Here is a 25,802-nt window from a genome sequence, read left to right as displayed (position 1 = left end):
TATTTACTCTTATTTTTACTGTTTCCAGAGGAAAGCATCCTGCTGGTAAAGCTTACATGTAGATCTGCTTCAGTGCATGCCTGTGTGTTGCCAGCATAGGCTAGGAAAGTGCTAAATTAGAATGAAAATTGCAAGAGTATTTTTCCACTATGGTTTGTCATCCAGAAATGGGTTTGTAACACAGTGTACAGCCTTGTATCCCAGCTGTGTGGAGCATTGATTGCTTCTGCCTGAAGCAGGGATGCTGTCAAGTTGCTCTGTGAGTTGAGTCATCTATTGACAAAGAGCTACCAGCCAGCAGATAAGGCTGTGCAGCTCTGCTCTCTGTGCTCCCACGATGCACTGCTTATAGCAGCTGTCAAAGATACTGAAGAGTCCACAAAAAAAGGACTTTACATCTGCTAAGAAGAGAAAAGCTTTTATCAAAGCTGGCCAGGGGAAACACTAGACATCAGTACAACATGAATGCATACCTTACTAAGCAACACAGCTGCTGCAGGGGGTCTGATGGGATGGATGCTGGCAGAAGTTTGCCTTCATTGATGAGGGATGCCCACTGCGCCTGTGGTTGGCAACAGAACCCTCAGGGGCTCTATTATAGTACTCAGACTGTGCCCTCTTCAGGACCTGTGGGTCTGACCCAAAACAGGAGTAAGTGTATTACTTTGTGGGACAGTGTGCGGAAGAGCCCCCATAAAACTCTGGCTAAAACAAAGGGGACCACAGGGGAATGGTGGTCAGAGTGCACCTGTCCCCATGGCTGGTGCAACCCAGTACAGGTGAGCCTATTCTTGTAAGTCTAAATGGGTTAGAAGACTTTCAAACAACAAAATAAGGATTTGCTATTGTTGGCAACTTTTCACGCTGGGTCTTGATTATTGTTTAATGATGCCTTCTGGAAGATTTTATGCGGGGCAGTGTGTCAGTTTATAATGTCTGTCATTTGAATCCTGCTTCTATGTGGTCTTTGTAATCCTTGGGGTTCTCTGGGAAGAGTTTCCTTTTCATACTGTTTTGTCTTTATAAATACAACTTCTCTAAACTTCCTATTACATTGTAGTTATGTTTAGAAGTATGATCTGTTTTAGCCACCCCATGGCTTCACAAGGATTGTATTGTGCATGCTTCTTTGGAGAGTTTGTTGTAATTTGCTTTTTCAAGCTAAATAATCATATGCTTTTTTAATAGGGAAAATATTTAATACTTAAAAATAAATATGGAAGGTATGACTAATTTTTCTCCGACCCCCCCGCCTGCAAGATCTATTTGAAATTTGTTAAGTATGTATGAAGTAACTGACTTTAGCTTTCATTTTTGTACTGATTTAATTTTTCAAATGATAAAGTAGTTTTATTTGAAGTTTAAAATATACTAGTGTCCAGAATTTGTAGTTACTTGAGTGTAATTATTCTTAGTTATAATTGCTCCCTAGAAAACAAAGCACTGTAAAATGAAATTCAGTGACATTCATATGGTTGTTAATATTAAAAAGCGTTAATGCTTTGTCCACTGATGCATGCATTTTCATGTCTGAATCAGACATTTTAATCTCATTCAAAAGCTCTCGTATCACACCAACACCAAACACTCTCATTTTATAAAATAGTGGATTTTTTTTATTTAACTCAAAAGGAAAACTAGGGGGTAATATTAAACTAAAATACTCTAGTAGTTATTGGGTAAAGCTTGCAATATAGTCTAACTGTCCGTAAAACACATCGAACGAAGACGTGCTCTGTTTGGAGAATAAATCAATTCTCTGATGGAAATGGTTTTAATATGTTTTTCACAGAACAGGAAACCAATACAGCACTGGGTCTTCTGACCGTGGGGCTACACTTTATCTTCCTCATGATCCAGAAAAGTGATGCATTGTTTGCTGCAAGTGATTTTTATAGATGTAAACAAGCTCTATTTTAGCTTTAAACTAATTTTATATTGAAGGACTAAGATTTTTGCTTTTGGATTTTTTTTAATTGACCGATAATACACACTATTCTAAAAATATATTATTAATTCTCTCATGTATCATGTACCAAATTTATATGAATGTTGCATACAAAATAAGCCAACATGAAAAAAATTTAAAAGCAATATCACTAGTTAGTGCCCTTATTTTGCAGAAAAATTTTGAGAATTTAAAAAAAACACACACACAAAAACCATTGTTTCAGTGAAGCAGAAATTGTATTCCTTAATGTGTTTTTTCTAAAATGGAAAAAAGTTGAAAGAAAAAACTATCTCATACTAGCAACTAGTTTTGTAAGCTAAGTAAGATATAGAATATGCAAAGGGGACAATAATGCTGTGTGTTCTTACTGTATTTTTTAAAAGGTACCATACTGGTCACACTTAAAAGATCACTCCAGTATATGTACTTTACTTTTATACAGTTGGATGCATGCACAATATAATAGTATACTTGCATATTTTCAACACCATTATATGAAGATACAGTAAAATAACCCATTTCAAGCTTTGCACAAATAGGTCTTTTTATTTTTGAATTGTGTATTTTAAACTTCATCTAGCACACATTCTTATTGTCTGAATGCACTTTTTTCTCTTTGTTGTGTTTAGCAAAGTGTCCTCACTAGTATTTACCTGTAGTCATCTTAATGCTTGTTAGCAAAAAATTCTAGGGAAAGGTAATGTTCTGTGCCTACATACAATGGAAATAGATTGTTATGGTTACTTCCTCCTAGGATTTTATTAATCCTTTGTGTTCCTTTGTATCATACCCCTTCTGGACATTCAGTTTCCTTTGACCATCTCACCCTTTCTCATTCAAATAATAATCTCTCTACTTTTGTTTCCTCTGTGTAAAGCGAGCATTGTGGAGAGAGTGAGATGAGGAGGGAGAGTATGTAAACACACTGGGGTTATGTCTACATAGCACCTAGACACCCGCAGCTGGGGCTTGAGTTGCGGGGCTGTTTCATTGCTATGTAGAATTCCAGGCTTGGGCTGGAGCCTGAGGACTTGGATCCTCCCACCTTGCATGGTCCTAGAACCCGGGCTCCAGTCCAAGTCCGGAAGTCTACACAGCAGTGAAATAGCCCCACAGCCCGAGACCCAGGAGCCCAAGGCCGCTTGCACTGGCCAGCCGCAGGTTTTTCTCTGCTGTGTAGATGTATCCTGGGAAGGCTTGCTTTTTGACCAATGTTGAAATGGTAGTATTGTTTGTAACTGTTGTAAAAAGCTGGTAGGATGGGGTATCATCCCTAATATGGATCATTTCTGAAGATTAGCTGCATTACACATGAATAAGAGATGCAATGTACAGCAATTTAATAACTAATCAGAGAAACTGCTATTGGTTCTTTTATGGATACCTTTTAAATTGCCACTAGTTTCAGGGTGCAGGTTAAAAACTGTAGGTGTCATTGAGGGACTCACTTACCACACTGTCCTTTGATTTGGAAAACAATCTCATTTGATCTCTTTTTAAAGAAGGCTTAGTTCCTTTTTGTTTAGCAGCAGTAAAGTCATGTTTGCAGTGATGATGGTTCACAATAAAAATACAATGAGAAATATAAAGAGCATAATTAGAATAAAAAGAAAATGGTTCTAAGTTCAATTCTTGTATATAATGTATTAGGGAGAGGATATTTTAAAAATGTCTAATATAAGTTGCCACTTTTAAATATACTGTATTTAAAGAGAAATAATGGGAATCTAAACTTCAGTCTCGATAAAATTACATCAACTGAAAGAAGTAATTGTTTAGGAAAAAAGTGCTTCCCAGGAGGTGCTTAGCACCCTTGTCTTTCTGTGTAAGTCACTAGGAGGTGACCACTGACTTCGGATGGAGTTGAAAGCACCTAGAACCTCACAGGTTCCTCAGTTAGCATTACAATAACCAACATAATGTCAGGCCCTTGGTTCTTTAAAGATACATTTGACAGCTTTTGGGACTTGAAATGATACATGAGCAATAAAATGTAGAGATGTATCTTTTTTCCAGTACCTTCTCTAGTTCAGAGAAGTGCAGTGAGTGCCCCTTCAGTGAAATTTTTTGTTCTAATCTCAGAAGTTTTGCTTCACTAGGTTTTATGTGAGCATTTTCTCTTGGTTTTGCATTGAGTTTCGGGCTGAAAACTCCCTAATCTCAAACAGACTTATTTGAAATCACCAAAATTCACTTAATTTTAGAAACCTTGTGAAACTAAAATTATTCAGGAGCTAATGCTAATCCCAGGTTTGAACAACCACTAGTGCCCTTGTTGCCAAGAAGGCTAATGGCATTTTGGGCTGTATAAGTAGGGGCATTGCCAGCAGATCGAGGGACGTGATCATTCCCCTCTATTCGACATTGGTGAGGCCTCATCTGGAGTACTGTGTCCAGTTTTGGGCCCCACACTACAAGAAGGATGTGGAAAAATTGGAAAGAGTCCAGCGGAGGGCAACAAAAATGATTAGGGGTCTGGAGCACATGACTTATGAGGAGAGGCTGAGGGAACTGGGATTGTTTAGTATGCAGAAGAGAAGAATGGAGGGGGATTTGATAGCTGCTTTCAACTACCTGAAAGGGGGTTCTAAAGAGGATGGATCTAGACTGTTCTCAGTGATACCTGATGACAGAACAAGGAGTAATGGTCTCAAGTTGCAGAGGGGGAGGTTTAGGTTGGATATTAGAAAAAAGTTTTTCACTAGGAGGGTGGTGAAGCACTGGAATGGGTTACCTAGGGAGGTGGTGGAATCTCCTTCCTTAGAGGTTTTTAAGGTCAGGCTTGACAAAGCCCTGGCTGGGATGATTTAGTTGGGAACTGGTCCTGCTTTGAGCAGGGGGTTGGACTAGATGGCCTCCTGAGGTCCCTTCCAACCCTGATATTCTATGATTCTATGATTCTAGGGATTGCCAACCTGTGGCTCTGGAGCCACATGTGGCTCTTCAGAAGTTAATATGCAGCTCCTTGTATAGGAACCGACTCCGGGGCTAGAGCTACTGGCGCCAACTTTCCAATGTGCCAGGGGGATCACTGCTCAACCCCTGGCTCTGCCACAGGCCCTGCCCCCACTCCACCCCTTCCTGCCCCCTCCCCTGCTATGCCCTCGCTCCTGCCCCTCCACCCAAAGCCTCCTGCATGCCACGGAACAGCTGATCAGGAGGTGCGGGGAGGAAGGGGGAGGCGCTGATCGCCGGTATTGCCAGTGGGTGGGAGGCACTGGGAGCAGGGTGGGGGTTTTGAGGAGGGGCTGCTGCCGTATTACTGTGGCTCTTTGGCAATGTACATTGGTAAATTCTGGCTCCTTCTCAGGCTCAGGTTGGCCACCTCTGCACTAGTGTTACTAAGCCAGAGTATGTTTTCCAAGAGCTACTGGCCCTTCTAGTGAAAAGGAGTGCTTTATTATCAATTTAAATCAGAAGCTAAGAAATGCAGAAAATTCTTAAGGGAAGCAAAGGGACACAAGAAGAAATCTATGGCCAGCAGAGTTATGGTCAATAAGAAGGGTTTTTTAAAGTGTATTGAGAACAAAAAGAATGGTGTTAGTCCATTACTAGATGGAAATGTAGAATTTTCAGTAATAATGCAGAAAAGGCATATGTTCAATAAATATTTCTGTTCTGTATTTGGGAATTCATATCACTTTCCATTCCACTAGTATCTCAGGAGGATGTTAAACAGCAGCTAGTAAAGTTAGACATTTTTAAATTGGCAGCTCCAGATAACTTGCATCCACAATTAATGTTGATTTTTCAATAAGTCTTGGAGTACCAGGAAAGTTCCAGAAGAGTGGAAGAAAGCTAATGTTGTGCCAATATTTAAAAAGGGTAAAGGGATGATCTGGGTAATTATAGGCCTATAAGTGTGACATCGATAAATGGCAAGATAATGGAGAGGCTGATACAGGACTCAATAAAAAAAAAATTAAAGGAGGGTAATATAATTAATGCCAATCAACATAGGTTTATGGAAAATAGACCCTCTCAAACTAACTTGATATCTTTCTTTGAAGAGATTACAAGTTTGGTTGATAAAGCTAATAGTGTTGATGTAATATTCTTATACTTACAGAAGGCATTTGACTTGGTACTGCACAACATTTTGATTAAAAAAAACAGAATGATATAAAATTAACATGGGAGACATTAAATGGATTAAAAGCTAGCTAACTGATAGGTCTCAAAATGTAATTTTGAATGGGAAACCTCATCGAACTGGTGTGTTTCTAGTGAGGTCCCACAGGGATTGGTTCTTGGCACTACACTATTAAACATTTTTTTTATGATCTGAAAGAAAACAAAATCTGAAAGAAAACAAAAATCATCACTCAGAGTTTGCAGATGACCCAAAATTTGGGAAGGTGGTAAATAATGGCGATTTGATAATGATAATTTTGGTGCAAGCGAACAATATGCATTTTAATATGGTAAAAGTATACATATAGAAACAAAGAATGTCGGCCATATTTACAGGATGCAGGACTCTATCCTGGGAAACAGTGACTCTGAAAAAGATTCAGGGGTTGTGGTGGATAATCAGCTAAACATGAGCTCCCAATGCAATGCTGTTTTCAAAAAGGCTAATGCAGTCGTTGGATTCATAAACAGGAGAATCTCAAGTAAGAGTCGAGAGGTTATTTAACCTCTATATTTGGCTCTGGTGCAATTGCTACTGGAATACTCCAGTCCAGTTCTGGTGCCCACAATTAGAGAAGGATGTTGATAAATTGGAAAGGGTTCAGAGAAGAGCCATGAAAATGATTAAAGGATTAGAAAACCTGTCTTATAGTGACAGACTCAAGGAGCTCAATCTATTTAGCTTATCGGAGAGCAGGATAAGCATTGATTACAGTGTATAAGTACCTACATGGGGACCAAATGTTTAAGAGTGGGCTCTTCAGTCTAACAGAGAAAAGTGTAACATGATCCATTGGCTGGAAGTTGAAACTAGACAAATTCAGACTGGAAATAAGATGTACATTATTAACAGTAAGGGTAATTAATCACTGGAAAAATGTACCAGAGTTTGTGATGGATTCTCCATTGCTGGCATTTTTAAAATCAAGAATGGATGTTTTTCTAAAAGATATACTTCTAGGAATTATTGTGGGGGAATTCTATGTTCTGTTACATTAGAGGTCAAACAAGATGATCTCAATGGTCCCTTCTGGCCTCGAAGTCTATAAATCCATGAATTTGGACCTTGAAAACCTATTCTGATCCCTTCAGGGATGTGGATTTCAGCATGAAACTGGCAATAGTGCTATCAAATATCTTCAGGCATTGAAGGTTTGCAATGCCATTTTACTTAGTAAAGGAAAATCATTTCTCGAATGCACTACATTTTTTTTGACACTGTCAGTAAAAATACCAGCAGTCGATAAAGAACCACCATTTGACATAATATTTTTTTTTTAACTTTCTAAAAGCCTTTGACAAAGTCCCTCCATGAGGAAGCTATTAAGAAAACTAAATAGTCCTGGGGTAAAATGGAAAAATCTCACGTGGATCAGAATCTGGCTAAGAGGGAGAAAACAAAGAGTAAGAATAAATGATCTATTTTCAACACAGCAAAAAAGTTAAGTGGGGTGCTCCATACTTGGTTCAATGATGCATAATATTATGTATTCAGGGGTCTGTGAGAGAGAGAGAGAGAGAGAGAGAAATACTCCAACTACTAGCTGATGATGGTTGGGAAGAAATATCCCCATGAGCAGGTTATTCCATATGGTAATGGCCACTGTCCGAGACAGGATACTGAACTAGATGGATCCCTGCATGATGTTTATATTCCAAATGCTGTTACTGTAAATTTACCATCATTCACCAACGGAGCCTTCTGGTAGCAGCACAGACTGCACATTGTGATTTCCCACTGAGCAAAAAGATGCGAGAGGAGCCAATATTTCCTTTTGCAGGGTGATTAATGTTGTCTTGTAATTCATAGTAGGGTTTTTGTTGTTGTTGTTGTTTTTTGTTAAGGCCAGAAGGAGAGACCATTACCATCTACTAGCCTGAACTTCAGTATAAAATGAGCCACAAAATCACCCGGTGATTCCTAACTGAAGCATTGATCAGCAGACTGAGAATGTTCTCTTCTGGATGAACACATAAAGAAGCAGAGAGAAGGAGATGTTAAAATCTGCTTGTGCCCCATCAGCCGTCTGTGAAAATTTGGCACACTGACTCACATTTGGCACTCATTCTTGATAGTTACCATAGAAAATGAAATTTTACATAGTCCTTCAGCTAAGCATTGGAAAGTGTTGCCAATATTGAGTTAATATTACTTAGTTCTGCTATGTGAAAATGGAAAGAGTTTTTAGGGGCAATCATTGCCTGGTGGTTACCTTTAAGAAGTCAGAATTTGGCACCAGTAACCACCTTATATCTTATAACCACCTTATATCTAATACCACAGTTTTTCCCTATAGGCAGTGACATTACGAACAGCTTGGTATCCCTTAGCAAATGCTGATTTTTCAAAACAATAACTATTTCTATGTATGGATTTTGAAAAGAGGACACTGTTTTGTGAAGAGACACTGAGGAGGCGGAAGCTGGACATACTGAGCCACATTAATTTGTATTTCCAGAGTTCCAGTAATTGTCTCTGTCTCTAAAACATGCAATAAATAAATGTATTGACCCAGAAACCTGAGATCTGCCAATGAGCTCAATTTTCCCATCATATCTATACAGGGCATGCAACAAAACCCTTGTCTAGAACAATGATCTAACATTATTTATTATTACAGTGGCATTGGGAGTCTATGAACAGTGCGTGCTCCTTTTCTTTTGTTGTGTAATAGTCTATTTCCTTCTATTACTGGGTATCTAGTCTCCTTTTATTGCTAAAACCTTTGATGACATATAACTACAGAAGGCAGCAAAGACAGCTGAGAAACAGGCATTACAGGCATGATTACACAGATCATGAAAGCATTTATGCATGAGATACTCTACACATATTCATATACAAAAACCAGAGAAGCTATGCAATATACTGCTTTCCAATGGCACTCGTGATTCATTCGTTGATAATCTACACAAATTTTAGCTTTTGACTGTTATTCAGTCATAAATGTGTTACGACTACTACTATGTGTACTTGATTACATAGAAACTCTGCTTTTTAAGATCCAGACACCTTGTAGAAATGCAGCACACTTGTTTAGTCTAACTGAAGCAAATATGTGAAGGATAATACATGACTTTTTATAGTTGTATGTTTAACAATGTTTATGGTTGATAGAACTTCTCTCTGGTGCATTGAAATGGCCTGGAGAACTACCTAAAAACCAGAGATATCCTCCAAAGTGTCTTTCATGTGCTTTGGGACTGGCCACGTCAGTCAATTCAGGGTTTGGGTCTTTCTGTGTCGGTGTGTGTGATTTCAGCTCACAATCAATGCTGGTGAGAGTCTTAGATTTCAGAGAGCTGCTAGGGAGTTCCTGGTTGCAGCAGTAGCAATCTTTCATCAGAGTACTGAGCTTCCAAATTTAACTCTGCATTTCCTGACTTGTGGGTACTAAGGTTTTTCAGTCTTAACATTGTATTAGTGCTAGATGGGCTTCTTGAGTGGAGGGAGAGGAAGGGAGGAAAATTACAAGAAACCATATATCTGGTTAAGAGTATATTGGTTTTAAATTAGGCTTGAGTGTTACAACATAGTTTTAAAATCAAATAATAACAATTTATTCACCCTACTTATGTAATTGATGATTTTAAATTATAAAGGATTGTAACAGGGATTGGCCCAACAGCAATCTATCCCTGAAAATTTACAACACTTCTACAATTAGAGGGAACAAGAAGATTACCTCTTTACCCTGAGTATTTTATACTGGTTAAATGAAGGGATGTGAGCATCTTAAACAAGTGTAAATACCCCTCGTAGTAAACTCCAATATAGGTATGGGCTTGTTTTTCTTTGGGGACAGCCAGGACAGTAGTATAAATATATATCCTTGCTAACTTACTTTTTCTTTGAGAAATGTGTTGCTTGTCTGTTTAAATTTAGTATTATCTTTGCATGAAATGTTTTTACAGGAGAAACAATTTATTTCAATAGCAGAAATTAGTCATATTATGGGTCAAAACTTAACGGATCTTCAATCTAGTGATTTTTCATTTTCTAGTTGAAATTCTTAAGTAACAGTGCAGTACCAAAGATTTCCAGCTGCTGATAATATCACACAGCAGCTGTGCTGCATTCAGACATGAGAAAAGTTGAATCAGCTATTTTTAACATGCTTTTTTAAAATTGAGAGTTGATTAGCACTCCCCCGTTCCCCACCCCCCCCCAAAAAAACCCTGCTATGGTACATGTAACAACCACCCTCACAAAACCCTTATCTAGCTCTAGGTCTGTCCATCTATCTAGTTTCTTATACTGAGCCCATCCCCTGATGTCTGAGCACCTTAAATAATAAAGTGAACTCAAGAAAATACATATATCTATCCTCCCCTCATTCTAGAGGGGCTATTTCTTAAATACGTGATATTGGTAGGGTTGCCAAAGGAGGGTTCAGTCTAAGAAGTAGGTTTCGTTATTTATTCTTTATATGACAGTGGTGGCTGAGGGCCTCATTTTGCTAGTGGCTAAATAATAGGAAGATAGTCCTTGCCTCCAGGATCTTGTAACTTAGTTTTTACATTTTACTCTGAAAATGCTCAGATTCACAGACACCCTGTTTTCTCTTCTGGAACCACATTCCACGTTCCCTGTGAAAACTCATTTTCTTACACTAATCTATATAAGTTTTGTTATTGAGCATCTATTGTTCCAATGTTCTACTGGAACACAGCTCTTATGGAAGGTTGCAATTAGGCAGAGTAGTGGTCTTAATGGTAAATTGGTCCAACCCAATGGAAGACTTTGAAGAGAGGGACTACTGAAACCTTGAATTTAATCAGCTTATTCAATGGGAAGGCAATGATATGAACAGAGCTCTGAAGTATTTTCAGGAGCCTGTCTTGCTGAGTAAGCCTACTGTTGTGTTCTGAACACTTGCCTAACTTGCCCTATCAAACTAACGTGATTTTTTTAATGAGATTACAAGTTTGGTTGATAAAGGTAATAGTGTTGATATAATATACTTAGACTTCTGTGAGGCTTTTCACTTGGTACTGCATGACATCTTGATTAAAAAACTAGAATGATATAAAATTAACCTGGCACACATGACATGGATTAAAAACTGGTCAAACTGTAAGTGAAATTGGGGAATCATCAGCAAGTGGGTCTATTTCCAATGGGGTCCAGCCAGGATCGGTTCTTGACCCTAGTTATTTAACATTTTTATCTATGACCTGGAAGAAAACATAATATCCTTGATAAAGTTTGCACATAACACAGAAAATGGGGGAGTAATAAATAGTGAAGAGGACAGATCACTGAGACAAAGCGATCTGAATCACTTGGTAAGCTGGGCACATGAAACAATATGCATTTTAAGACAGCTAATTGTAAATGTATACATCTAGGAACAAAGACTGTAGGCTATGCTTAGATGATGGGGGACTGTATCCTGGGAAGCAGTCACTCTGAAAAAGATGTGTGGCATTGTGGTGGATAATAAACTGAACATGAGCTCTCAGTGTGACGCTGTGGCCAAAAAAGGGCTATTGCAATCCTTGGGTGCCTAAATGGGAATATCGAGTAGGGGTAGAGAGGTTATTTTACTTCTGCATTTGGGATACCTTTACGGCTGCTGGAATACTGTGTCCAGTTCTGGTGCCAGCAGTTCAAGAAGGAAATTGATAAATTGGAAAGGGTTCAGAGAAGATCTACGAGAATGATTAAAGGATTAGAAAACCTGCCTTATAGTGATAGATTCAAGGAGCTCAATCTATTTAGTTTAACAAAGAGAAGGTTAAGGGGTGGCTTGATTACAGTCTACAAGTACCTACTTGGAGTCCAAATACTTGATAATGGGCTCTTCAATCTAGCAGAAAAAGATGTAACATAATCCAATGGCTGGAAATTGAAGCTAGGTAAATTCAGACTATAAATAAGGGGTAAATTTTTAACAGTGAGGTTAATTAACCATTGGAATAATTTACCAGGGGTCATGGTGGATTTTAAAAGATATGTTCTAGGAATTATTTTGGGGAATTCTATGGCCTCGGTTATACAGGAGGCCAGACTAGATTATCACAATGATCCCTTCTGGTCATAGGATCTATGAATCTAGGGCTATGGCCCATGACAGTGGGACTGTAACAAATGCTCCCCACCCCTCTGTTGTTCTCTTATGCTTTATAGGGTCAAAAGATGTGCTCATAAATCATGGATTTTCTTTTATACAATGCCTACTAAAAAGCTCTGTCTCACGGCAAACAGGGGATAAAAGCCATGAAAAGTAATATCTTTGTAGTATTGAAATATACCTCTGCCACAGACCCAAATATGAATCTCTGATATAGTCATGAGTGCAAGGAAGGTGTGGGTGAGGTAATATCTTTATTGGACCAACTTCTGTTTTACCTCCTCCACCTTGTCTCTCTAATATCCTGGGACCGGCATGCCTATAACTACACTGCATAGTTATGAGGTGACTTTCTTAGCCATCTGGCAGTGGCATTTCCACTAAAAATCTCACTTCTATAGGCAGATGCAGAGATATGAAATAATGTAGTAGTGAGTGCATATGTTCATGAGACATGCCATATCCTCATCTATACACTCTATATTACTCTTGTCTGCTGATCAGTTTATCAGTGGTATGTAATGTTTTGTACAGCTGCACGCTGGTCAAAGCACGGCAGTATTTAGGTCACTGCACTTATCTTCCAGTGATTGTTGTAACAGTATTTGGTTAGTGGTATTGTAAAATGGGACCCTATCCCACCCTAAGTTATCTCAGTGGGATGAGAAGCAATCCATCTCTCACTGCCCCCAGTGTTACCCTGAGAAAAAGGCTGGGTTTGGTTCTCTGCCTGTGGAAAGAGGTGGAACACTATAAACTCCAGGGGCTTCCTTCCCCAAGATCTTCCTAGCTAGGCTATCCCAGCAGGGCCTTGCCTACTGGGTCCTCAGAATACTCTGGACTGGGTTTAAGGCTGCAACCCAATTGCCATTACAGCTGCTTGTGAGACCCCAGGACTGAGCCTGAACATTGGAAGCTATGGTGAAGGAGCTTCCAAATTGCCTCACCCTCGCATCACAGTACTTCCTCTCCAGTTGCTCTTCTTACCCCCGTCAGATCCATCTGTGAGGTGGAGAGCCAGTACCTGGTTATTAGATAGATTCACAATAATTAACATACCCCTACCTGCATAGTATCTTTATCTTTAACTAGACTGTTAAAAAGGGCACACACACAAAACACCAAATCAAATGAAACCAATTTATCTTTCTCCAGGAAAGCCTAAAAATGGGAGAAAACCTGTTAGCAGGTTTCAAAATATACTAAGCAGTTGAAAGTTGTTTTAAAATATATTAAAACGATCCTTACACCACTTCCTACACTTGAATGGAAAGACATACTAAAAATATAAACGTACGAAAAACACTTTAAACAGTAAGTCTCTTTTGTGCGGTGGTGAAGCTTGGCTCTTTGGTTTGATCGTTCCAGAAGGGGTGTGTGGTGAGGATACTGCCCTGCCCAACAGGCCTCCGCAGAACAGGCACAGTTACCCCACAGGACTTCCCTCTTCCTCCTGGCAGCTTGAGAGCTCCTGAGGCCGGTGCTTGTTACAGCTTCCTGCACGGTGGGTCTCAGGGCACTGTGGGTGTGGGTTACTGTGCTCCCACAGCTCAGCCCCCTCTCTGCCGCACTCACTCTCCTTAGCTGGGATCTCTGTAACTCTCATAACCTTACAGCATCACTGATTCCCCCGCCCCACCTCCCCATATGTGGGGCAGCTGTTCACTCCCCAACTCACGGCCTTGGCCTGGTTGGGTCTGTCACTTCTTCATGGTGGGTTCCCGCTCTTTGCACTGACTGTCCCATGCACTGGCTCCATCACACTGGTCACTGTGTGCCCCCAGCCTCTCATGCGGCAATTCTCCCCCTGGCTCCCAGCTGCAGCTTGTCACCCCAAGTGCTGGAGCTGTTCTCGCTGGCTCTCTTCCTGCAGCGCACATGGGGCTGGGACCTGAGCCGTGGCCCCCGGATGGACCAGGCAGCCAGGCCACTCACACTGGCTTGGGGTGCTGGCTATTCCCCATTGGCCCTGGTCTGGAGCTCTCTGGCCCTGTCAGTTCAGGATCCTGACTCCTTGGCCCCGCCCCTCCTGACATGGGGTGACATGAACCAAACAAACCCTCAGAGTTTTAGTAAATGTTTAGTTTACATGACCAGAAACATTATTTTTTAAAACTGCTAGGATAAGAAGTTCATTTAAAAAAATTGTTCTAAAAATATGTGAACATAACCTAAGTGGTTTTAAACAACTTGATTTTTTTTTTTAAAGAGGCTAACTATTCAGCTATGTCACTATCAACAGAAACCGGGGCTCTATCATGCTGGGTGCCTCAGAAGGAGTCTGTTAAATTCCTCAGCACTAGTTCCTACACACAAAGGAGAGAACTAACAAACATGGAAAGTACAGACAAACTATATAGCTGGAGTAAGTGTAAAATGTATGGGTAAAATCCTGGTTCCACTGAAATCAATATCAGTTTTGCTATTGACTTCCATGTGACGTGTGTGTATGTGTGTGTGTGTGTGTGAGAGAGAGAGAGAGACAGAGACTTCCATGTTGGATATAATCATTGTATTTTATATTACATTATTGACAGCCTTACCTGCTCCGTGCCCACTCATTATTTTTTCAGAGACTGCTTCTCACAAATCTCTGAGTAGCATGATGAAGCAAAGATTTCTGCTGATTAGAGCCTTGTTGGTAAATGAATGACTGGCCATCCTGATCAAAACAGGCTCTGGTTTTGGACATCTGTTTTTGGATGCCTAACTTCATACACCATTAAGGTACCTGATTTTCAGAGAGTACTTAGAACTTACCCAGATTAGGTACCCCAAAATTTGAGGTGCACATAATCACAAAACATTTTTGAAAATTGTGGCCTTAAAAAACAACCACCATCAAACAAACAGTCTCAAAACAAAAAAACTAAGCACACAGAGGCTACTACAATCATTGGTAATAATTTGTTTTTCTCCCTTATTTGGATGAAACCTTTGAAATAAAAAAAAAATTAAAGGAGATAGTCTATGCAGAAATAAGGATGTGTGGAAAAGTGCCAATTGTTATATTTTATTAAAAAAATTATAAAATATTCTTCTGTAAGATGTTATATGTACTGATTATGTGATGGACCAATTCAGTGCTGTGTTTCTGACTCTGCAGACAGCTCTGTTGTGTCTGTGATTTCTCATTGCTTTCCCAACTATTAACAGAGTAAAACTGACTCTCATCTGTTCAGTTTTCCTGCTATTGAATAAAACCCTGTTGGCTTAGGGAGGAGTTTCCCCTGGGATGAATTTAGTCCCCTATAATATACCAATGCAGTCCTTGAAATGGAAACTTTACCCTCAAAATAATCTGGGCTAAAATTGGGGTCACTATGTGAACAAGCCTCTAGGCAGGATGCTAGCTATTGTGGTTTTTACCATCAGTTGCTGATTATTAACCAAACTTTGAATGCCAGTAAGTGAAACATTACATTAATCATACTGAGAAACAGAAAGGCATGAATCAGCAGAAGAAGAAAATGCTGAATCATGGAAATGTTTCTGCTGAATGATCAAACATATGGCATTTAAAAAACAAACAAAAAATGCACCCTTCCTTTGAACACGTCACTCCTGAGTCCTTGTGTTTTCTAGTGTCTTCAATGGCCTTGTCTGACCAAAAGGCCACCTTATAATCACTTCACCAAAAGTCTTTCTAAGGGAAGATTTTGCTTTTGAGATTGCTAAAGAGCAAGTCATCTCTCGCGTGCTCTATTTTTGAAGCATCCCCTTGTTTTACAGCATTTTATCTTGTAGCTCTTCTGTCACATATTTTAGCATGTATGCCAAATCCGTAGAAGCATTGCTGTGTCTTCCTTGATTATCTTCAGCTCGCTTCCAGACAGGAGTCCTTTTTCTTGTAGTTCTCTTGCTGGGATCTGTCCCAGGGTCCAAGCATCTTTAATGTACATTCTGCTAGTTTCTGTTTCATCACATTGCCTCATGCACTGCAAAGCTGACAAAACAGTGGGATGGGAGGGGAAACAGGACTGCCAGGTTAGACACATGGGTTTTTGGGTGCACTTATCAAAAGTGAAAACTTGAAGAATGATTCTTGGTTACGTGTTTAAAATATTAGTCTGTGTTTGACAACAGGGGAAGAAAAAACATCAAACAAAAAGTGCATTGAAAAAAAATCCTGTTTGGGTTTCCCCCAGTATTTAGGGCTGAATATGGAAGCTCCAGTTATTTTGTTTCTGCTTTTGGAAGCGTATATACAAATAGATAGAGAGAATGTCTGGCTGCTTCTCTTTTAGACTCTGCCTTATTGTTATCTGATCCTTTTTACCCACCCTTGCCCCATTTGTCGGTGTCATCCACTTGTTGCATCCCATCTGAAATGTGAGCTCCCTTGAGCTGGGACTGCTTTCTTTGTTACTTGTCTGTACAGCCACCTATCACAGCGGGGACCTGATTCTTTATTGGAGTTCCTACTGGCTAATGAAATAAGCATAAAATTAAACACTTTATGAGGAGGAGGTGGTGGCAGCAGCTTCCTTATAACTTTTAGTGCAGCAATTACAGCACTCACCTGAGATGTGGGAGACCCAGATTTAATTCCCCCGCTGCCTGATGGAGGGAAAAGATTTGAGCATGGGTTTCTCTCTCTCTCTCTCTGGCTCAATGACTATTAAAATATTTTAGTGACTTCTTAGGTCACACAGGAGGTCAGCGGCAAGCTTCTAGAATTCCAGATTCTTAGGCCGGAATTTAATCAGGTAGGCCACACTGGCTACTGATTGTTGAACCACTCTGATTTTAGCTATATTTTGTACTCCTCTTTGATCATTCAGCCAAATGAATGTGTTTCCAGAGACTGTACTCCCCCCTCAGAGCTTCCATGGGCCCTTGCTATTGGTAATATCTCTAGAGGAGCTGTTTCAAACATACCTTCAGGATTCCTAGCTGGCCTCCCCTGTGCATTATGGGTCTGATCCTGCAAACACTTATACAGAGTGTAGTTATCCCTTTGAAATCAGTGGGATTCATCATGGTACTGTAGTAAGCACTGTGTTGTTAGTTAACTTTTGCAGAGTGTGCATATTTGCACTGGATGGTTTTTCTAGATCTCGGAGAAATTGTGCACCTACTCCCAGTTTAAGGATGAGCTGTACTGCCAACATACTGGCTGCACTGAAGGATCAAGCCTTAGCCATTTTGGTATCAATTAATGGAAACGAGAAGAAAATGCAAACCCTAAAAGGGAAAAGCAAAACAAGTGAGACGCTAAACAAAAGAAATGGGTAGAGATGTTTGCAATTTTTTCAATGAAAAATTATGCATCCTTTTTTTGTGAAAAAATGAGGTTTAATTAAATATAATTTTTGGTGTTTCTTGAAAAAATGAAAACCCCAAACAAGTTTTCAATTGCCAGATACAGTTATTTTTTTTAATTTGCAGAAATTTTTGTCCAAAAATGAAAAAACAAATCACTTTCAGCAAAAAAATTTTTTGGGGTTGGAGGGAATAATAATATCCCACCTGGATCTGTAACCCGGCCTATAGCACACCTTGAATGTTTCTAGGTTTCAGTTGTGTTCCAAAGGATTGCCAAGGGGAGCAATTCCAAAGAGGAATTGTGGAGGGCTGAAGCCATCAAAATGATGTTGATTGTTCACTTTAATTTGGGTCAATATGGTCATCTTCAAGATGCAAAATGAAATGTGCATGCCTGGCATAACTCTCAAACTACACAATATGGCAGGTTTCAAAGTAACAGCCGTGTTAGTCTGTATCCGCAAAAAGAACAGGAGTACTTGTGGCACCTTAGAGACTACTGCATTTAGCCGTATGGAGTGGTTTTAGTCTCTAAGGTGCCACAAGTACTCCTGTTCTTTTTACAATATGGCAGGCTTCCTTATGTCTGCAATCAATCATTGAACGGGTTCTCTCTATGCTTGCTTTACTTACGGAAGATCGAGATGCATAAACTCACTCTGAAGTACCCTGAAGGAGCCAAGATTTTTGTACTGTTAAATCTTGCATGGCTTCTGTGCTCAGTATATTGAGCAACTATCTGCCGTCTATGATAAATATATTATCAGAGTAAATTAGTGTTCATCTTCCATATGCTGAACCTGAGAGAGGGAGAATGATACAAGGAGCTTCGTAGGAAGCACTGCATTTTCTTTGTTTCAGATTGTCAAATTGGTAATTCCCTGTTATATTGTTGTTTGTTCACTTTTATTATGCCAGTGGGGTTGCGTATGCAAAGTTTTCTGACCTGCAATGCCTGCTGCAGAACCAGTGCATCAAAATGGAGATTGCAGTCTCCGATGCAGTAAATGCAGGTCAGCAACTCCTTTAAGCAGCCTTAGTGGTATGAAGATAAAATTAAAATGGATTGGACCCCTGTTCAGCAAGGTATTTAAACACGTTAGTGGTCCTTGTGAAATTAATGGAGCCTGATTTCCCTCTGAATAATAACATGCTTATGGTTAGGTACTTTCTTAAGCGTCTTGCTGAATTGGGACTTTAGTGATTCACTCTTCTCTGCTATTAGATGAATGGATTAGAAGGTTTTTATTGCATGTAATTGTTCCTTTGGTTGCTATATAAAATAGATACTTACACTTTAAAAAAATTAACATCCTAAACAAACTTGCGATCGTGTTAGTGCTCAGAAAATAATTTTTAAAATCAAACTGTTTTCAAAATAGAGCATGTCAAAATTCATGTAAACTACCTCCAACTTTGTTTCTACTTTCCTGTGTCTTGAAACTATAAAACCTATTAAAACCATTGTTTATGGGGGGTGGAAATTACATTTCTGATGACTGCTTGCACATAGGTTTCCATCCACTGTATCTTAAATTGAAACTAGTAGAGTTACAAACCCATGAAAAATATTTTAATGGATGTAGCAACTGACCTTTAACTGTTGCTGCATTAATGGGAAATATTAGAGTGAAATAGGTTTTGAACTGATCTGAACCTATTGTAAGATTACACGGAGATTCTTGCTGAAGTTTTGTACTTTCACTTTGGACTTGTATAATGCTTTAGGGTTTCAATCTGCTTTCCACCCTCTAGCTAATCTTCTCAACACTCATGCGATGCAGGAGCTATTGCTAATCCTGGTTTGCAGATGGAGAATCTGAGACACTGTCAGTTGTAGCAAAGCCTAGATTGGAATACAGGAATTCTTGGCTCCCAGTAGTGTAGTGAAACCACTAAGCCACACTTCCTCCCCATTTCAATTTTAATAAAGATTTTTTCATACTTTGGACTTTGAGTTCCCATAACTGTTTTTAAAACATTCAAAAATGCATTATTACATTATTGATTTATTTTTACATTTTGAAACTATTCAATTAATTTCAATCTTCTATTTTAATATATCAGAATATCAGAGTTTTTTAAAAAGCCCATTAAACTTGTGTCGAGGAAGCCTTATAGAAGTTAGTATACCCCAGAACTTTTAAAATTACACTTGAGTGACATTTTAATATTTCACAGAGAAGCAGTAATCCATCAAATGAAAGGTACAAGAATGAAGTACCAGTTAAGTAATTTATCAAATACTGTGTTGGGGACTGGTGAAGTTTCACACCTGATGGATATGTGACATTGAATTATAACAAGTAATCCTTCTTGTTGTATTGTTTGCTTTGTAGCAGCATGTACTATTGCAGTAAGGTAAACATACCTGCAACACAAACAGAGGTGTACAGCACATTAGTATGATTTTACGTACCAATACGAATATTGAGTCATAGGAAATTGGTGCAGTATTTTTTCGTGGCACAACAATGATTATGTAAACCGATATCTGGATTTGATGCAGAGCTGCTGTACTTGGGTAACTATGCAGGTATTTATATTCAATGTATAAGCAAGAGTTTGATTTTTGGGAAGGGCAATCTCCTGGTACAAAATAAGCAGGTTTTTATCACACGTCAAAGCTTTTCTGTATGCCCGTATGCTGTATATATGACCAAAATGGTAACATCACTGAACAGCATAAAATGTATGTTGTGACCTCTTTACTCAAATCCTTTTCAGTAGAGGTTGGAGCTGTTTTAGTTCCTTTACTTGGTAGTTATTGGAGAGTAGAAGAAGTGTATGATTACTTTCCACTGGCGTTCTCCTCATGAAGGTTTGGAGGAGGCAGTGGTGTGTGAATTTTGAAGAATATACACCCAGGCATCTATTGTACTCGGATATTCTGCTTCCCATTTATGTTTTATGGTCCGTGGCTTTCTATTTCAGTCGTATTTAGAGTGGAATTGAAAGTAGCAAATTGTCGTTTTGATCTGCCCATTGTTTTGGAGTCTTTGAGATTAGTTTTAACACTCAGGCCTGAGTTTCTATATGGCTTCCTTGTTTGTGCTGTTGTTAGGTGTATGTCAGACTTTCATATATTTTGTGAAATCTGGTCTTCGAAGGTCATGTTGCTGGGCAAATATCTCTTCTGCTAAAATGTACTCTAAGTGGAGCTGCTGTATGTTGAACAAAAATAATGGGACAAAAGAGGAAGCCTGTAGCCATGCCTTATGTAACTACCTTAGCTATAACTGTTTTCAAAATGGAGGTTCTAAACCACATGCTTCAGAACATAAGCCAACTACTTACTGATTGAGTGGAGAAGAAACTTCCTGTATGGGCAGGTAATTCTATAATTATCCACTAATTCTTCCACCTTCCTTTGAAGCAGCTGAAACTAGTCACTTTAAAAGACGGGATTCCAAACTAGATGAGCCCATCTGATATGGCAGTTCTTATGTTCCTATGAACCTACACAAGTATTTGATCACTAGTTGTTCTAACTTTAGACAATATGCTATTTCCCTCAGCTATAACCAGGAGTAGATTAGGACTAAAAAGCAGAGGGAGGATTTTGGTTAGGTTAAAGGATTTGTGGAATATTTTGACCAGGGGTGTGTGGACCCAAATATTAATTTGCACCAGTAGTTAAGGGAGAAAGATGACTACACAGAGGGGGAGATATTGCACATGTCCACCTTGTTCTCCCTCATCCCGCTGCACAAATCTTTTCCTCCAAGGCCTGACTTCCCACCTCTCTGTACGGTTCTGTTTTCATGCAAGGTGGGGAGATCCGGGAGCCAAAGTGATCATTTCCTTCAGCTCCCCACACTTTAAAACTGAAATTTCTGTTGTGCTTCCTGTTTCCATTGCACACACTTGTATAATAGAAGCATTCAGGTCCATCAGTGACTGGCTGCTCATCAATATGATAGAAACACAGCCATTAATCAGATACAGAATAGTAGGAGCAAGATGGTGGGGGGAAGGGATAGGGAATGGAAGGGCATAGTATCTGCAGATGTCTTGGCCACCCTGGTTGTCCCAAAGTAACCAGGGATCCTCAGTACTCTCTGTGACCAAAAGCACCCCTGGGTTCACACCCTACACACTACTGTAATAACCTTTGTATGAAATGTGCCTTGTGAGGTTATCAGTTGAACTCTAATAACTCACTGGTCAATAATATCATGGTGAAATGTGTATAGCAACATTATATGTAAAGTTGTGAGTTCCCCCTCAGTCCCTGGAAAAATCATGGAGCAGGTCCTCAAGGAATCAATTCTGAAGCACTTAGAGGAGAGGAAAATGATCAGGAACAGTCAGCATAGATTCACCAAGGGCAAGTCATGCCTGACTAACCTAATTGCCTTCTGTGACAAGATAACTGGCTCTGTGGATGAGGGGAAAGCAGCGGATGTGTTATTCCTTGACTTTAGCAAAGCTTTTGATATGATCTCCCACAGTATTCTTGCCGGCAAGTTAAAGAAGTATGGGCTGGATGAATGGACTATAAGGTGGATAGAAAGCTGTCTAGATCGTTGGGCTCAACGGGTAATGATCAATGGCTTCATGTCTACTTGGCAGCCAGTTTCAAGTGGAGTGCCCCAAGGGTCGGTCCTGGGGCCAGTTTTGTTCAATATCTTCATTAATGATCTGGAGGATGGCGTGAACTGCACTCTCAGCAAGTTTGCAGATGACACTAAACTGGGAGGAGTGGTAGATATGCTGGAGAGTAGGGTTAGGATACAGAGGGACCTAGACAAATTAGAGGATTGAGCCAAAAGAAACCCGATGAGGTTCAACAAGGACAAGAGCAGAGTCCTGCACTTAGGACGGAAGAATCCCATTCACTGTTACAGACTAGGGACCGAATGGCTAGGAAGCAGTTCTGCAGAAAAGGACCTAGGGGTTACAGTGGATGAGAAACTGGATACGAGTCAACAGTGTGCCCTTGTTGCCAAGAAAGCTAACGGCATTTTGGGCTGTATAAGTAGGGGCATTGCCAGCAGATCGAGGGACGTTACAATTCCCCTCTATTCGACATTGGTGAGGCCTCATCTGGAGTACTGTGTCCAGTTTTGGGCCCCACACTACAAGAAGGATGTGGAATAATTGGAAAGAGTCCAGCGGAGGGCAACAAAAATGATTAGGGGGCTGGAGCACATGACTTATGAGGAGAGGCTGAGGGAACTGGGATTGTTTAGTCTGCAGAAGAGAAGAATGAGGGGGGATTTGATAGCTGCTTTCAACTACCTGAAAGGGGGTTTCAAAGAGGATGGATCTAGACTGTTCTCAGTGGTACCAGATGACAGAACAAGGAGTAATGGTCTCAAGTTGCAGTGGGGGAGGTTTAGGCTGGATATTAGGAAAAACTTTTTCACTAGGAGGGTGGTAAAGCACTGGAATAGGTTACCTAGGGAGGTGGTGGAATCTCCTTCCTTAGAGGTTTTTAAGGTCAGGCTTGACAAAGCCCTGGCTGGGATGATTTAGTTGGGAATTGGTCCTGCTTTGAGCAGGGGGTTGGACTAGATGACCTCCTAAGGTCCCTTCCAACCCTGATATTCTATGATTCTATGATGTTACTAGCATATGTTCAAAACTAGACAGCCCTGCCTAGGCAAAGATTGTTAAACAGGCCTGTCCTAAACAAAGGAATGTGTTTTACCTCAATTTACATATAAGAGGTAAACAGGGGCCCTGACAACAGGGAGAATTGTTCAGGAAACAGAACAATTTGCATTTTAACAAACACAAGTGGGGAAAGCCACTGGAAAACACAAGTGGGGGAAAAAAACATGGAGCCTCTTTTACCACCAGACTCCAATTTGCTGCCTTGACTGCTTGAATAAACTTTACCTTGAAGGGTAACCCATAGAAGAATTCACTTCAGAGGTTCACTGGACTGTAAAAGAAAGGGTAAGAGACCCCAAGCTATCTGTTTCAATTAAGAAGACAAAGGCACAAGCACCTTTGGGCCAGTCACCATTTTGCTGGAAGACTGTGGGTGAGAAAGTCCATCTTAAAGAAAGCCTTGAACCAAAAGTTGCTAGATTCAGTTTTAGTCTTTGAGCTATTTTCACTTTTTTTTACTTATAACCATTTCTAACTTTCTCATACTTGAATTTACTTAAAGTTCCATCTTATTTCGTTAATCAGCTTTTTTTTTTTATTTTTAATCTAAACCAATCCAGTGCTGTGTTTAAAATTTGAACTGTTTCGTGACTCCAGTTCAAGTAACAAACTGTTGAATATTGGCTCCTTACAGGAGCCATGAACTTTAATATCTGAACTGTCCAGGAGAGAACACAATTTTTTCGGAAAATCTGGGAGTGGGTGTGTGTTGGGGTCACCCTACTAGTAGTAACCAAGGCTGGTGAAAGCAAGAGTGGGGCTGTAGACAGGCTGCTGGGGTCAGAGCTGCTGAACCTGAACTGTCTAGCACACACACAGATACTTAGGGTGTGATCTGCATGCTGGTAGGCTGGTTGTGAGCGGCCCAGTTGGGAGCTACAGTTGCAAACCATTTTGAGGCACCTAAAGTTTACAGGGCAAGCAGTGACACAACCTTTCACTGGTCTGGATTGCACCCCAGGACTGTGACACCCTCTGAGGTTCAAATCTGATTAACAAAAGGTAACCAAGGAAAAGGTCAGTTCCAGGAACACCCATACAGTGTTAGTCTTGCTGGGGATCGTGTGAGCAGCCAGCCCACCCTCAGCCAAACCCTGCTCCCAGCAAGACACTCTAGGTGAAATACTGACCCTATTTATAAATGAATGGGAATTTTACCATTGGCTTCATTGGGGCCTGGATTTAATCCTGTGTGAACTAGTTACTTAACTGCACAGCCAGGTCTGAGGAAATAAAAGTGTGGAATAGTGTCTTTGCAGTGTGACTTTGCATCACATGCTACCTCAGTGTCTTCCCCAAGGGCCACCCCTTGTATGGGGAAAAGGGGGTGACATTGCAGTGTCCTTCGGCGGGAGAGGGGAGAGACCCTTGAGACAGAAATCATATATCACTACCTCTGGGTCTTGGAGTAAATTTGTCTTGGATTTGAGTCTCATTAAACAAACCTCTTTAGCTTTATTCTCATGGTTTGTCACCAAAAGTCCTTGTGACAGTTTGTCATGTATCATTTCTGTATATTTTTTGTTTTCCCGCTCCCTACAAGTATATTTTGGGTAGGCTTTTCAAAGGGGCCTAAAGGAGTTGGGTACCTAAATGTCATTGATATCTGTAGGGAGTAGGGACCCTAAGGTGCTTTTCAAAATCCCGATCATAATATACAGAGAGGGCACTTTTATTTTCACACATTTTATTTTCAGTCTTTAATAGTAGAGCAACATTCAAGAAGGCAGTTGTGTGATTATCCTAAAGCAAAACATCTGTCTCTTTCTCTAATCTTGCTCGGTTATCCTTCCAATGAGGCATTCTGATTAACTTTGTATTCTTAAGAAAGCAATTTGTGTCACAGATCTAATTAAGGAGTTTATGTAACACATATAAAGTCCTTTTTTTCGCAAGCCCCTCTCACCTCTGCACCAATACTACAAGCTTTCGGTATGCAGCAGTCAAGCAGTTACCTCTTCTTTTTGAAAACAGTTTCTTCCCTTAAGAAATGTGAACGAGAGTCACATCATTCTTTTGTCCTGGTAAGGAAAATTGTACCTCTGTATCTCTAAACTGCTGCATGTTTTTATACCACAGAGTCTGTAAATTCTGCAGAATACTGACCATTGATTAAACTTGTTGATGAGTTTCTTTTGGGGATGGATAAGTTCTGTCCTGTTCAGTGGGACTCAGGATTCTGGCTACATTTCATCTGAATGATTATGTTCCATATGGAATGAAGTGGGTGAGTGGACAGGAAGTCTTTAGAGAAGAGTTGATGACTTCTTGGGGAGAAAACATACTGTATATGTTATGACTGATATTTAATTCTTCCTGAGGCTTTAAACTGAGGACTACTTGGAAACAAGGATGGATTCTGTTAAATGTGATTACTTTTCCCAGAGGTTTGCCTGGGAGAGGTGTTATGGTTACAAAGGCACATATTATAATCTGGAGTTAAATATGGTGTGTGGTGAATATACACCTCTACCCCGATATAACGCTGTCCTCGGGAGCCAAAAAATCTTACCGCATTATAGGTGAAACCGCATTATATCGAACTTGCTTTGATCCACCGGAGTGTGCAAACCCCGCCCCCCCGCCCCCCCGGAGCGCAGCTTTACCACGTTATATCCGAATTCGTGTTATATCGGGTTGCGTTATATCGGGGTAGAGGTATATATATATATATATATATCATATTAATTTAGTAGGTCATACTTAATAGGGTACTGTTTTATGTCACAACTGTTTTAAAATATTTTGTG

At 40.0% G+C, this 25,802-nt stretch overlaps 1 protein-coding gene across 2 annotated transcripts in view; it reads left to right on the top strand.

Moving 5' to 3' along the window:
• The first annotated feature begins 461 nt into the window (after window positions 1-461).
• The window catches only part of DLG2 (discs large MAGUK scaffold protein 2), a 581,213-nt gene continuing 555,872 nt past the window's right edge, over window positions 462-25,802 (top strand). For both annotated transcript variants that reach the window (XM_026651698.2, XM_026651699.2), the window contains exon 1: window positions 462-779. In XM_026651698.2, the coding sequence (XP_026507483.1) occupies window positions 462-779 (318 nt within the window). The remainder of the gene's footprint in view (window positions 780-25,802) is intronic.

This window comes from Terrapene carolina, unplaced genomic scaffold (genome assembly GCF_002925995.2).
Source record: "Terrapene carolina triunguis isolate 2854851 unplaced genomic scaffold, T_m_triunguis-2.0 Scaffold97, whole genome shotgun sequence".
NCBI lineage: Eukaryota > Metazoa > Chordata > Testudines > Emydidae > Terrapene > Terrapene triunguis.
This window is presented reverse-complemented; position numbering and strand designations above follow the sequence as displayed.